The sequence below is a fragment of the Rhinatrema bivittatum genome, chromosome 9, assembly GCF_901001135.1.
Source record: "Rhinatrema bivittatum chromosome 9, aRhiBiv1.1, whole genome shotgun sequence".
Taxonomy (NCBI): domain Eukaryota; kingdom Metazoa; phylum Chordata; class Amphibia; order Gymnophiona; family Rhinatrematidae; genus Rhinatrema; species Rhinatrema bivittatum.
In genome coordinates this window covers 181,596,577-181,612,431 of record NC_042623.1, presented here as the reverse complement: position 1 = coordinate 181,612,431, position 15,855 = coordinate 181,596,577, and the positions used below count along the sequence as shown (strand labels likewise).

The following is a 15,855-nucleotide window of genomic DNA, read 5'->3' as shown; positions in this document are numbered from 1 at the left end:
GAGCTGAGAGACTGGCCCCTTAGGCAGCAGGAGATGACGTTTCCTTAAATGCGACTCCTGCTGCCGGGGTACGGGGGGGAGCTGTTTGCCCACATCTGCGGCAGCAGTAGCAGTGGGGGCTACTCAGCTATTCAGTGTCATGCCGCTACTGCTACACCTATAAAAATGGCCTCACCTGCCACTTACGGCATGTGTGCCATAGGTTGCTGACCCTTAAAATTAGACGTTCCTTCTGTTAAGCAGATAAGGCTTGCCGAGTCTACAGAATGTTTCTTATGTGGAAGGCCTAAAGCTGTGGAACTCTCTGCTAGATGAGATCATGCAAGAGTCAGCACTGCTAGGGCTCAGGAAGCTAACCAAGGGATTTCTTTTTAGAAAAGTCTTTTGAGTAGGTGTTAAACACCTTCTGGAACATTGACAACCAGTTTAGTGAGAAATGATTTGATTTTTTGTCTGGGCTTTTAATTCCCAAGTTTTTATTGTTTTGATATTTTGCCAGTTTATGGGGTTTTTTAAATTTTGATTTATTTACAATAATTTGTATTCTGCCTATTACCAGGGCCTGTTCTAGGTGGATTCCAAACACAAACTAATTTTTATATTTTAATTTATATATGCCACTTTTTAGTTATTGTTTTATGCTTTGCGGTATTTATAATTTTGTGTATACATTTTTTTTTAGTAGTTTTATGCTGTACTTATGACATTTGTATGGTTCTTTTGTTATTTTATATATTTATGAATGTTTTATTTTAAGCTGCCTAGAGATTCTGAAATAAGTACAATAAATAAAATGTCGCTTTTCTGTTTTGTTATTTCAGTGGAACCGGTCACAGGGCTCAGGTAAGCTCCAAACCAAAGCAAAAAGAATAATCTGACTGTACTCTTTACAATGGAGCCTGCACGGCTACCAATTTCAGAAGGCACCCTGGACAGGGATTGTTATCAATGTCATTAAAAAAAAAAGTCTATAGTCCCCTGTTGCAAAGTTCAGTGCATGTTCCATGGTGCTCTCATCAGAATGGAGCAAACATGCTGCCACTCAAGAAAGATACCTTTGGAGCACTTAATAGGAATTTTTAGATAAATAAGATGACAATGACCTTTACAACTAGGGAGATTTCTGATTTTCAGATTCTGTTCTCCACATCCTCTATCTGTGCAAGTCTGAAGCAGGTTCAAGGGAAAAGCACTAAAGCATGAGAAAATGGCCTTCCTACCCTCTCACTCAACGGCGGCCGGTTCAAAGGGCTGATGCCTTTGTGCATGACTGATGCTTTCCTGGCCGCCAGGCCTGTGATAAGCCCATAGGAACGTTTTTTCCCCATTATCCGCCCTCTGTAGCCCAAGCGATTCCTGCCGACACCTACAAGAGAAGCAGTGAAAGCAGCAGGCATGAGAAGCAGGTTACTTCATCCATCTTCATCTGACACTTAATTCTCATGTTCTAACTAGAGGCTTAAAAAAAAAAAATTATATCTATATATCTATATCTATCTATCTATCTATCTGCAAGAGATCATTCAAAATGTCTGCTCTTCCTCTTTCGTCAATGCTTAACGCATTCCATTATTACATTACATCAAAAGACAAAGCAAATACATCAACCAATAATAAACAATCATAACAAACATCAAGTGGACCAAAATAAAAGGAGCAATTACCAAGGCAACTAATCTATAAGTCAGAAAAGTAAAGAAAAGCAAAAGAAAAATGAAACCTATCTGGTTCTCAAAGAGGTGGCTGACAAAATAAAAGCTAAAAAAAACCCAAACAAAAAAACAGCATTCAAGAAATATAAAGGATCCTAAAAGGAGGAGCACAAGGAAGAATATCTGATGGAACTGAGGGAGATGAAGAAAGTAATCAAGATAGCAAAAAAGTCAAGTGGAAGAAAGGATTGTCAAAGAGGTAAAGCGAGGTGACAAAACATTTTTCACATACATCAGAGAAAGGAGAAAAGTTCCAAGTGGTATAATGAAATTGAAAGGTGGAAAGGATCAATGTGTGGAGAGAGATTAAGAAATTGCGGAAATATTAAACGAATACTTCAGTTCGGTGTTCACTAAAGAAGACCCTGGAGAAGGACCGTCGCTAGTTAACAAGAAACTGGAGGGGAGTGGAGTAGATGTAACTCCATTTACAGTAGACAATGTATGGGAAGAGCTGGGGAAACTGAAAGTGGACAAAGCCTTGGGACCTGATGAGGTTCATCCCAGGATACTGAGGGAGCTCAGAGATGTGCTGGCGGGTCCACTGAGTGACCTGTTCAACAGATCCCTAGAAACGGGAGTGGTGCCAAGTGATTGGAGAAGAGCGGTGGTGGTCCTGCTTCACAAGAGTGGGAGCAGAGAGGAGGCCGGAAACTACAGGCTGGTTAGCCTCACCTCGGTGGTGGGAAAGGTAATGGAGTCACTGCTGAAAGAAAGAATAGTGAACTATCTACAGTTGGAGGAATTGCTGGACCAGAGGCAGTATGGATTCACCAGGGGAAGCTCATGTCAGACAAATCTGATTGACTTTTTTTGATTGGGTGACTAGAAATATGGATCAAGGAAGAGCGCTCGATGTCATCTACTTGGATTTTAGCAAAGTTTTTGATACGGTCCCACACAGGACGCTTGTGAATAAAATGAGAAGCTTAGGAGTGGGTGCCAAGATGGTGGCCTGGACTGCAAACTGGTTGACGGACAGAAGACAATGTGTGATGGTAAATGGAACTTACTCTGAAGAGAGAGTGGTGTTAAGCAGACTGCCGCAAGGATCGGTGTTGGGACCGGTCCTGTTCAATATCTTTGTGAGCGACATTGCGGACAGAAGGTAAGGTTTGTCTTTTTGCGGATGATACCAAGATCTGCAACAGAGTGGACACGCCGGAAGGAGTGGAGAGAGTGAGACGGGATTTAAGGAAGCTGGTCGAACATATGGCAGCTGCGATTCAATGCCAAGAAGTGCAGAGTCAAGCATATGGGGAGTGGAAATCCGAAAGAATTGGATTTGATGGGAGGTGAAAGGCTGATGTGCATGGAGCAGGAGAGAGACCTTGGGGTGATAGTGTCTTAACGATCTGAAGTCGGCGAAACAATGTGACAAGGCGATAGCTAAAGCTAGAAGAATGCTGGGCTGCATAGAGAGAGGAATATAGAGTAAGAAAAGGGAAGTGATTATCCCCTTGTACAGGTCCATGCTGAGGCCTCACCTGGAGTACTGTGCTCAGTTCTGGAGAACGTATCTCCGAAGAGACAGGATGGAGGCGGTCCAGAGAAGGACAACCAAAAAGGTGGATGGTCTTCATAAAATGACTTACGAGGAGAGATTGAAGAACTTAAATATGTACACCCTGGAGAAGAGGAAGAGCAGGGGTGGTATGATAATGACTTTCAGATACTTGAAAGGTTTTAATGATTCATGGTCAACATCAAACCTTTTACAATGGAAAAAAAAAAAAATCAGTAGAACTAGGGGTCACGATTTGAAGCTCCAGGGAGGAAGACTCAGAACCAATGTCAGGAAGTATTTCTTCACAGAGAGGGTAGTGGATGCCTGGAATGCCCTTCTGGAGGAAGTGAAGACTAAAACTGTGAAAGATTTCAAAGCGGCGTGGGATAAACACTGTGGATCCATAAAGGCTAAAGGATGGGAATGAAGAACAGAGCTATGGGGGTGGCTTGCTGGAATGTTGTTAACTACTACCTGGTGATTACTATCCTTACTCAAAAAATCCCTTGCATGGTTAATGCAACCCCAACATTGCTCTCTGCTTCAACAAAGGGAAATGTGGAAAAAGAGGATTTGCATTCAGATAACAACCAAAAAGACTGAGCTTCACAATCTGGGTAAACAAATAAGCGTGGGGGTAGCTTGCTTATTACGGCGGTTGCTACCCTAAACCAATTAAGCCTGATGAATACATATACAGTGCTGCTCTCTGTTTCTACAGCAGGGGGAAAAGTGGAAAACAGGATTTACATTCAGGCAACAACCAACAAGGACTGAACTTCACAATCTGGGTAAACAATCGTGGGGGTAGCTGTTTATTACAGCAGTTAATGCCCTAAACCAATTAAGTCTGATAGATCACTTTGAAAGCATATACAGTGTTGCTATCTGCTTCAATGGTAATGGGAAGTGAGGAAAACAGGATTTACATTCAGACATCATCCAACAAGGCATCGATCTGTGCAATCTGGGTAAACAAGCATTAGGGTAACTTGCTTGATGTGGCGGTTACATCCTTTAACCATAAGCCTTATGCTCACCTTTGATGCAACTCCAACATTACTCTTTGCATCAATGACAGGGGATGGCAGGAAATTTGATTCAGTTACCAACAAGAGCCCTGAAGTTGGTGAAACAGATAAGCAAGGGAAAATAAGTGTGGAAGCTTGCTGGGCAGACTAGATGGGCCGATTGGTCTTTTTGTGCCGTCATTTCTACGTGTCTATGAGAGGGATAAGAGTTGTCACCTACAGAGATAAACACAATACATACTGAAACTCTTTGAATGCAGGCCATGACACATAGCTAAATGGCCAAACATTCCGGTCAGCAGGTTCCAAAGAATTAATAGCTGAAATATCAAAATTACATGTTTTGCCAAATATAAAAAACTGTAAATTGTTTACTAAAATAGCTCAAAAAAATGTCAATCAATAACTAAGTATCAGGAAATCCAGAATTAAAAAGTAAAGTTTTTACTTGGGACTTAACACCTCCAAGGTCCCTAACTATCTACCACTCAACTGGAAATGAGTTCCACAGAAACGCAATTGAGCAGGCCAGACCCTTTTCCTGGTCTAGCCCCTTTTGTCCCAGGACATGCAAAGCAAGTCATTCTTGGCAGACCTCAAATTCCACAAAGGGGCATAAAGCTTTGGGCATTCTTTAACATAGCCCGGACAACATTAATTTAGTGCCTTAGCAGTCCGAGTCAAGGCTCTGAATTTTATATGGAGAGAGAGAGGCGGTCTAGAGAAGGGGCTACCAAAATGTTGCAGGGTCTACCCCAAAGGTCCCATGACATGGGACATAAGTAGCTAAATATGTATACCCTAGAGAGAAGAGACAGGGATGGGAGTGCACGACAAAAACATTCAAATACCTCCAACATATAAAGAATGAACAAGCAGCAAACTTTTCTTGGTGAAAAGGAAATTCAAAGACAAGAGAGAGCTCGGAATATGAGGCCACAGGGGTTAAGATTCAGGCACATTTCTTCAAGAAAACGGTGACTGTGTGGAACAGGTTCCCAGGGGAGGTGGTGGAAAGAGAGTAAAGCACACAGGACCCTTAAGGAGATTAACTGGGAGCCCATGGCAATAAAATAGGACATAAATAAGGCAGAGGGGCCTTATGATCCTTATCTGCTGTCATAGTCTATGTTTCTATGAAAGAAAAAAAAAAGGACTCCCAAAAACATAAATCAGGTGCCAACATGCAGGTCAGGAAAAACACAGTTCCACAATAACTCTTTATAAACACCTCATTATCTGTAAGATCCTGATTCCAAATGTAATAATGCTGCAGACAGAATACTATTTTATACAGCTTTTCTCTCTCATCTCTTCAAGATAAAGCTCTGAAATTCAACAGAAACCACTAAGCGGCTCGAGGAGCGGATAAGCCTCAGTCAACCAGGCCTGGACATGTTGTGTTAGGAATTGAGAGAAAGGTATTAAATAAAGTGGTAGACTCAGAGGTAATATAAAGAGATATTTCTTCTCAGAAACTGTGGTGGTTGCATGGAGCAGCCTCTCAATGGAGGACGAGGCATTAACAGAACGTAAGAAAGCCTGGAATGAGCACAGAGGATGCTGTGATGCGAGGATGAGGGGTAAATCCTGAGATTGGGGAGGCTCAGGAATGGGGTGACTAGATAGGCCTTTATGTCTATCGACTTTTTTTCTTTGAAAACATTTGAAGGACCTTACGGTGTGACTAAAAGAAAGCAGTGCATATAATGGTCAAATATTCCACTGCCTCTAAATTACAGGAAAAACACTTTACAGTCTAAGGCCTAAACAACTTGCACACAGCCACCTCTGGGGTTTTGATGGTTGAGTTGTATGACAGTTTTCCCCAAACAAACGAGAAGAAACATTTTCATCACATAATTACAGTGGGCTTAGACCTGAGGCACAGTGTCCCACATACAGTGCGTGGCAGAGGAGACCTTTCCCACTTCTTGAAAAAGTTTCTAGTACATGTATTGTGTCTCGCCACCACAGTATGATTTGCTGACTGTATGTCAGTTATCCTGAGCAGGTAGGTCTCTGTTTCCTACTAGCGCCAGGGTTTAAAAAGGGCTACAGGCCATCCTGTAACAACAATATCTGCAACCAACAGGTGCCTGAAAGCCTTGCTGGATCCAGGACAAAACATTCACAGCCCTGTGCATATACCTTTCTGCTGCTGGATTCCCCACCTGCGCCTGCCCCTCCTGAACTGCCGCGTGAAGTATGGACGCAGGCCTCCGTTCTGCCGAGGCATGTTCAGCTTCCTCTCCTCCTCCCTGTTCAGCTTAATGATATCATCTGTGAGAAAAAGTAAGCAATGAACAAATATTACTGTGCAAAGCTCTGAGAAATACCGAACAGGAGCACAGAGAGAGAGAGAGAGAGAGAGACCAAGGACAGCAAAGGGATGCTGGCTAAATAGGAATGGGGATGGGGCTGCGAAATGATGAAGAGGACTGGCCCTGTTCCCTCACGGGCTGCTCGCATGTCTCCTGTTATGGCAGTGGTTTGAAATGATTGTCGGTCGGTGCCCATCACCTGTCGGTTCTAATGTTCAAAAAATATAATTAAAACGAGCAGTAGGCTAAAGCAAATGAGAATGATGGACATTATTTTCAGGCTTAATTCCAGAATCTGGGGAAATACGATGCACGTGTGAGGATGAACCTTCACGGATTAATAGGGAGGATTTCATCATGGTAATGTCACAGGTCATTTCACAGACAACATCTCCTTTGGTTGACAATGGCACAGATGGCTTTAAAAAGGATTAGCACGAGAGGAAAGATAGCTGTGATCATGGGTGAGAGTCCTAATGAATCTCTCAGTCCTTTCTATAGTTCATTTAAGGAATAAGGAGCAGAGTAATAGACTCGACCGAGCAGCCCCGTTCAAGCCCTGCATGGTGCGTGTTGCTAAGTCTGCTCCACGGTTTCCACAGGAATCAAGATCCATGAATCAGGTAGGCCGACGGCTGGAAAGACATTGGCATAAAACATGTTATGAGTCAGATAAGCTATTAATTAAGGCTCATGTGAGGAGGCATAACACACACATTTTGTCAGGATTTCTCGTTAACTGTTTCATTAGCCCAGAATAGCTCTAGGGAAGTTTTCCCGAGTAGCAAATGACTGATTTATTTTATTTTGTGCTTCCTATCAAGCATGGAATATACTCAAGCCTACAATCAAAGTATCTGCAGTTTATTCATTTAAAAGACTTATAGGCTGCACAATCCGAAGTACTCGGTGGATTACAGAAGACATGCAAATTAAAACACAAAGAAATAAGTAAAAGAAAAACTTAAAAAGACATACAAAAACAAAAACATCCTTACAGCAAAAAAAAAAAAGTATATCAGCTGTTAAGAAGTCATGGACCTGAATGCTTGTGAGAAATATAGGGATTTTTGTTGTTTCCAAAAGGTGGAGTAACACAAAATTAGGCAGATTTTGTCTGGTAGTGTTCCAGAGAACTGGGCTTGCTTCATAAAATGTCCTCTCTCTTGTTTTATCGAGGTGCACCAAACAGGCTGATAGAATGTCTAATAAAACTTTAACCTGTCGATCTTAAAGTTCTTAGCGGTTGGTATATTTTAATCAGATTACTGACACATAGTAGGGGGGGTCTCATGTCTGAGTGCACAGTGAATAGGGTTACAATCTTAAACTGTTCCCTCCATTGGAAGCCAGTGCAGAGCATACAAAATGAAAGTTATATGATCAAAAACCCAAGTGCCTGTATTGAGTGATTGCCAGACACATTCTGGACTACTTATAGGCATTTCAGGAAGTATGCTGGAAGGCCTACATATAGAGGAGTTACAGTCGCCTAGTTTGCCTATGACCAACGACTGAACGATAGTTCTAAAATTATGCAGTTAGGGATGGCTTGAGAGTCCGCAGGACACAAAGTTTGTTAAAGGCATTCTTCGCTACACTTTTTATTTGATCTTAGTGATAGATTTGATTCCAACTGAACCCCAAAATTCCGAACAGAGGATGACATTTTTATCGTATGATCTTCAAATCTGAAAGATTTTGAAAAATCTGTAATAGGGAATATGAGAATTATTAGATTGGTTTTAATGATATTTTAAAGTTAGCTTGTTCGTATGGAGAAATTACTAACTTACCTGATCATTTCCTTTTCTTTAATGAGAGCAGGTTAATCCACACAGGTGGGTTATGCACCTCTACCAGCAGATGGAGACAGAGAGAGAGAGGGAGGAGAGAGGAGAAATTACTAACAACCTAATAATTTCCTTTTCTTTACTGAAGGCAGATTAATCCACCTTGCCACCCTTGGCTGCCAGATGGTAGTGCTATTGTCCTGAGTGGCTGTGTCTGAGGATTACTGATAAATGTCAGATCCAATTCCTAGATTAGTGATGATATACTCCTTGTCTGAACTCAATGTTTCCCTGTTAACTAGTCTTTGAATGGTTGTCTGTTAATAGTTATGATTATGTATTGTTAGTTGTCCCCAGTTGGCTTTTGCAGAGAACACTTGTGGGCTGATGTCAGTGCAGGGATGTAAATATATATATATATATACACACACACACACACACATATATATATATACGGTATATATATATATAGATATAGATATAGATATATAAGAACATAAGAAAATGCCATACTGGGTCAGACCAAGGGTCCATCAAGCCCAGCATCCTGTTTCCAACAGTGGCCAATCCAGGTCATAAGAACCTGACAAGTACCCAAAAACTAAGTCTATTCCATGTTACCATTGCTAATGGCAGTGGCTATTCTCTAAGTGAACTTAATAGCAGGTAATGGACTTCTCCTTCAAGAACTTATCCAATCCTTTTTTAAACACAGCTATACTAACTGCACTGACCACATCCTCTGGTAACAAATTCCAGAGTTTAATATATATATATATATATACATATATACATATATATACATATATACACACACACACAACCAAGAGAAAATCAGAGACCACCTTCCACAAAAAAAAAAAAAAAGAACAGTTTGCCACTGTCCCGCCCCGGAGTCACTCGCAGAAATGGTTCCCGGCAAGACAAGGCCTTCAGTTCAGAAACTCTTTGCACAGAACAAATCGCCACAAGAAACACAGACTTCAAATAAACCTGAAGGAGAGACTATGCAGTGATCGAAAGGTGGAACCCACCAGAAAATCCAGAAACAGATTAAGACTCCACAAGGGCACCAGCAACCGCAAAGGAGGACGAAGATGATTCACCCCTTTTAAGAACAAGGCCACATATCTGGATGTGCCGACAAGGGCTCACCATTCACCTGATCTCAGAAACAGGCAAGAGCAGCCACCTGAATCTTCAAAGAATTAAGGGCCAAACCCTTAATCAAGCCATCCTGCAAGAAATTGAAAAAGAGCGGGATCTTAACAGAACAAGAATGAACCCCTCACTCCTTCCACCATGCCTCAAACACTCACTAAACTGAGCAGGGTAGAATCACAGCAGTGGAGTATCCACACTGCAGCAACCAAGCCCTTTCAAGTAGGGATGTGCATCGTTTTTTTGACAGATCATGTATCGGGGTTCCTGAAAATGATAGGAAAACCCCACAAAATTTTTGTGCAGTTTTCTTATCATTTTGGGGGGGGGGGGAAGAAAGGGCATACTGAATAAACCCCCAAACCCACCCCGACCCTTTAGATCTAATTATTTACATTCCCCCACCCTCCAAACCCCTACAAAACTTGCCTACTGTCCCTGGTGGTCCAGCGGGAGTCCCGAGAGCGATCTCCTGCTCTCAGGCCATTGGCTGCCAGCCGTCCATTGCTCCTACCATGTGACAGGGGCCGGCCAATGCACAGATAGCCCCTGTCACATGGTAAGGGCAAAGGGCCACGGCACCATTTTGTTTACTGGCAGCCGACGGCCCGAGAGCGGGAGATCGTACCCGGGATCCCCTCTGGACCACCAGTGACTTTAGGCAAGTTTTTGGGGGGCGGGGGGAGTCGGGAGGGTGGGGGATTGTAAATAATTAGATCTAAAGGGTCGGGGGGGGGGGGGGTGTTTCCGGCTCAGGACAGCCAGAAAAAAAAACAAAACGTCCGGACCATGGGAAATGAAATTTCACGAGGGTCCATGATACCGAAACCGGAACAGATCCCGGCACCCGATTCACATCTCTACTCTCAAGGGCCATACTATAAGACAAAATAGAATCAGATCCCTGTGGACCGGTAATCAGAGATGCGAGTACACCAGGAGCTTCCGCAGATCTGCATAACACAGCCTCCTGAGCCAATCTGGTGCCACCAGAAGCACCATCTCTGTGAGTCTCTTGATCCTCCAAATCATTCTGCCCAACATGAGCCACAGGGGAAAGGCCCATAGAAGTTTTCCTTCCAGCCACTCCTGCATGAAGGCATCAATGCCCAAAGACTTCAGATCTCTCCTGCGACTGAAGAAGCGAGGAACCTTCGCATTGTTTGATGTCACCAGCAAATCTAAAAACAGAAGGCGTCAGCGGCTCACTGTGAGCTGGAACGCTTCATTTGACAAATCCTATTCACCTGGATCCAGACTATGTCTGCTGAGAAATTTGCCTCTTACATTGTCTATTCCTACAATGCATGAGGCTAAGATCTCCTGAAGATGTCCTTCCACCCATTCCATTAGAAGGGCTATTTCCTATGACACTTGCTGGCTCTTGGCTCCTCCCTGGCAATTGATGTAAGCCACAGTCGTTGCATTGTCCAACATCATTCGAACCTCAACAAATCGTAAGCATGCCAAATCGAACAGCACGTGCTTCCAGCCAATTGATACTCCAGAGATACTCTTCTGTACTTCAGCCCCCCAACCCTGGAGACTCGCATCCGACATGAGTACTAGACAGTCCAGTGCCCTTCCTTAGATGATCCACTTGCAACTACCTACTGTAGTTTGATGCTGATCTCCACTGGAAACTGAAGCCGATTCTAGTAATCCTGAGACTGTGGACTCCAACGTGCAGGTAGTGTGTGCTGAAGAGGACGCATATACACCCTTGTCCACAGAACCACCTCTCTAGCGTGGCTGCCATCAACCTGAGCACCTGTAGGTAAGACACCATCAGGTGTATGGTTTCTATCAATAGTCGCACCTGCGCTATCAGTTTCTGAACACGGCTCTCTGGCAGGAACACACTACTTTGCTTTGTGTCGAAAACGAAACCTAGATACTCCAGTGTCTGGGATCACTGCATACTGCTCTTGGCCAAGTTCACCACCCAACCTAGTTCCAGTAGCAAGGAGATCACCATCAAGGCTTAAGATAGAACTGAGGCTATCCTGCACATCCTTCAATGCCGCTCCTCCTTCTACAGAGAGAGTCATCCACTTGGTGATGGCGCACACCAGTGGATCCACTTTCAGAAAGTGCAATTGCTCTCTCTCGCCACTGAATCCAGGGGGTACAGCACTTCCAAGGCTCATACCCCTTTAAAATTAGCTTCCTGGGCACCACATTCAAGCTCAATTAACTCTTGAATAGCATCCATAATGCTTTACGCAAAGAAACTAGAATGGAATCAGCACCCTGCACGCCTAGCATCTTCAGTGTATAGGAGATCAGAGCCTGCAACATTGTTCGATTCGGTTCCAACCTTGGAGGAATTTCCCCATCCTCCAGGGAGTAAGAATCATTTTCATCATCCGTGCCATCTGGATCCCTATCAGCGTGACCCGCAGCAGGTGTAGACATACTCTGATGCTTATCTGCAGCACCAAGCATGCAGGGATCTGCAATCTGCTATCCTGAACTCTTAGGTTTGGCCTGTTCTGCTGACTATGCCTGAAGAAAGAACTGCAGTCCTTGAAAAACTTCCACACAAGAAACAGTAGAAGGATCCATATCAAAACCAGAGGGGGGGGGGGGGGGGGTAGCGGCATCAGTCCTGTGCTCATTGAGTTGCCTTCCCCGGCTGACGAACCAGTTAGGGAAGCCCCAAAACCAGGCAAAACCTTCCACAGGTCCCCCTCCTGTCCCATTCCTGCATCATGGTGGGTAGGGCCAGGATCAGCAAGATCAGCCTGAGATAACTCTCCCTGAGCCTCCATGCAGCAATGATACAAGTTAGAGGGGACAGCAGGCTAAAAAGCCCAAATAAGGCAAGCAGCACAAAGAGTAAGGCACTTAGGCTTCTTTATTATTAGTGCCATGAATACACACCCACTAGCAGCATGTTCCCAAAGGCATCTGACAATTGTGCGCCCAACTGCGCGTCTGCACACAAGCGAGCCTGAACAGGGCACCAAAAACAAGCTCTGTCCAATAAGTGCACACTACAGATGCCCAAAATTTAGGTACCCAATACACAGTCTAGGTAGGTGCTCACCCTGAGCACCCACCTGTTCGCACAAACACCAACAGATGTCAGACACTGTTTCACAGCAGACTTGCACGTAGAAAAGCGCGTGAACGCTGCCGCGGCCTATCACGCAGCATCTGAGCAAAGCCTGAGAGCAGGACCTAGCCAAAAGGCTGCTCAACCCGCCCTCAGAAGTGGGAATGGACATTGAATCGGCTCACTGAGGCCAGAAGGAAAAGGGAATCCCTCACTTTTTTTCTTTTTTTTTAAATATTTACTCTTTACCTAAACTCAGCCAGTCCCAGCCGAGTATAAAGTCTGTCTCTGGCTGCAAGGGGAAAGAGCAAAGGCCTTCACCGCCGCACTCAGCTTCTTGTACCCACTAGGCTCTCAGCTATTTCTCTCTCTACAGAAAAGTGCACGCCGGAAAACCAGCTACAGGATTGAAGCACTCTGAGGGAGGGATCCACAGATATCACCTCAGGAAAACTCGACTAAGGGAGGGACCATAAGGTATCACCACTGGAGAGTGGAACAAATTAATTTCCTTCTTCTCTCCTTTCAAAATTTTTTTTTAAGCAATCCCCAGTAGGGAAATGCACATCCACCATCTGCTGGAGACAGAAAATACTGGTGGGCTGGTTGGTGTCAGTGCAGGAGTATATATACACCATGATGTCAGCTTTGCTCTGTCTCCATCTGCTGGTAGAGGTGCATAACCCACAGGTGCGGATTAACCTGTCTGAAAGCTAAGAAAACATCCATTCCAGGATAGATCTTAAGCAGTTACCAACAATGTCAAGTGCATAATCAATCGTTGCAGTAATGGGGACAAAAACCTAAATGTCATCTGCGTAGTCTGTAGCCCACTCCAAGGTTAGTGAGTAGGCTACAGACCGGACACAGACATTCAACAAGACAAAGCGCTGAGCCTTGGGGAACTCCTCTCATAATCGGGTACCATTCTGATTTTTGAGCACCTACTTTTACTTGAAAAAGAAGGTTCATGAGAAAGGATTCAAACCATTTTAACACCTGACTGAATATGCCAATTGCTTTCAGACGCGAGAGCAATAGATTATGGTTTAATTGTATCAACTGCGGCTGAGATGTCCAGTAAGACAAGAACGTACTTAGTGGATATCTCAAAACCGCACCTATATCTATGGCTGCTAACAGCAGTATCTCTGTGCTGTGGTTAGGACAAAATCCAAACTGAAAGGGATCAAGTATGTCATTTTCATCAAAGAAGGATTGCAGCTGCTTAAGCACTGATCTTTCAATTAAAGTCAAGAGATAGGACGAAAGTTCAAAGGATCTGTTTGGTCCAATTTGGAGTTCTTTAGCACTTTAATGAAGACTGGCTTTTTAAACCCGCCTTTAGAATGTGACTGTTTGGAGTATGTTTCTTAAGTTTTGCTATGCATGCTTTTTATAATGTAATTCTTTTTTATTGGAACATGTTTTGCGGTTTTTGTTTTATTGCCCACCATGAGCCCTTGCCTGGAAAAGAAGTTTATAAATTTCAAAATGTGTACTTATTTTAAAAGCTTGTAGCCTAGGTGAAAACAAATAAAGGGATAGCGACATTTATGTGCTAAATTTTCAAATTACCAATCTTACTTGTTTAAAGGAAATGAATGTTACTAGTATACAGCTGAGAAGGATTTCGCTCGCACTGTTTCAAGCAGGGCTTCTACCCCTTTATGGACCAGCTCCAGGTATCAATATCAGAGTAACAAAAGGCCTGGGAGTCAGGAAACCTGGGATAACAACCCTGCAAAAAAAAAATCAACTACCAAGTCGCCCTGACAATTTGCATCGAAGCTTACACTACAGCAGCAAAAAGCTAAATGTAGGTTTCCAGAAAACATTGTCTAGCACACCTCTTAGAGCAGTGGTTCTCAACAGGTGTGTCGGGACACACTAGTGTGTCACGAAGTCACGGAAGGTGTGTCGCAGAGCCAGCAGAAGGCTGCTCTTTCCTCATCAGTCTGGACAGGAGTTGGCTGATTTCTCCTTTATTGGGTATGAAAGGAAGCTGCTCTTGCTTCCTTCTGTTCTTCCTGGCCCAGTGGGAGGTTATTCCCACTGGGAATAACCTTCCCAGACCAGAGAGAGATAATACCAGCTCCTGTTCATAAAGGCCCGGCAGGACACCAACTTTATCTTCCTCTGCCTGGCCAATGCTCTCTTCACCCATGGGGCCTGAGCATGAACGCAGGAGCATGAGGAAGGGAGGTGCGTGCTGTATAGATCCGCTGCTGCTGCTGCTGCCTCATCTTCTTCCTCTCCTCAGTGCTTCTTGTTCTTATCTGCTGCTGGTAAAGCGGGAGGCTGGATTGGACTTGAAGGTTTTCTGACGGCTGGGAGCCAGGAGGAAGGCCTTGGGAGATAGGGAGTCAGGAAAGTGCTGGGCAGGAAGGGTTGGGGAAAGGAGGTTTGAGGTTGCAGGGTAGGGAGAGGTGGAGAAAGGAGGGACTGGGGGCTTGGCTGCCGATGTTTGAATTTGTGGTTAGCCTTTCTTCGGGCGAGCTGTGCAGAATGATTCCTGTTCTTCGTTGAAAACTGGTAAGTGGCTTCCCTAGCCCTTAGTTTGCTAGATATGTTCCTTCTTTTGGCTGAGATCAGCGTTCCTGCTGGTTGAGTTGAGAAACATGAATGTTTGACTGTTGATAATAATGTTCAAATATAATCAGCTTTGTCCATAATTTGGCTTTTCCAGAGAATACTGGTGGGCTGATGACAGAGTGGGACTATATGGCCATGACATCAACTTTTGCTCCGTCTCCATCTGCTGGCAGAGGTACATAAACCACTCGTTAGGATAGACCTGCCCTTACTAATGGAAAGGAAATTCAGGTAAGTAGTAATTTCTCCATATCGCAGATCAGAACTTCTATGCATGTCCACCAACATTCATAAAGCAATTTATATAGAAATAAAAACACAAAAACCCCACAAAACATTGTTAAAACAACACGTAATGAACCATAAGGCAACTTATACAATCCACCATTTACTCCTGATATCTCATTAGCTGCCAAAGTTCTTCAAATATAATCTTGATAAGCCTTTTGAAAAAGCAAACCTTTTACATCTTCTGGAACTCAAGACAACTCTCTTCCTTCAGTGGGTGAGGGTAGGGAGTTCCACAATTCTGGAGCTTGAATATAAAACAGTCGCTGCTGAGATTCATCCAATCTCACTTGCTAAAAAGTTGGAACTTCCACCAAATTGTTCTGTTGCAGATCTCAATGGTCTTGCAAGTCTCTTTCAAGCTGAAGAGCCCTAACCTTTTT

The 15,855-nt window shown here is 43.7% G+C and overlaps 1 protein-coding gene across 1 annotated transcript in view; it reads right to left on the bottom strand.

Moving 5' to 3' along the window:
* The window catches only part of FYTTD1 (forty-two-three domain containing 1), an 80,197-nt gene that overhangs the window by 43,113 nt on the left and 21,229 nt on the right, over positions 1-15,855 (bottom strand). Inside the window, exons 2-3 of the mRNA XM_029615561.1 lie at positions 6,402-6,533; positions 1,221-1,366 (exon numbers count right to left, since the gene is read on the bottom strand). Of these exons, the coding sequence (XP_029471421.1) occupies positions 1,221-1,366; positions 6,402-6,533 (278 nt within the window). The remainder of the gene's footprint in view (positions 1-1,220; positions 1,367-6,401; positions 6,534-15,855) is intronic.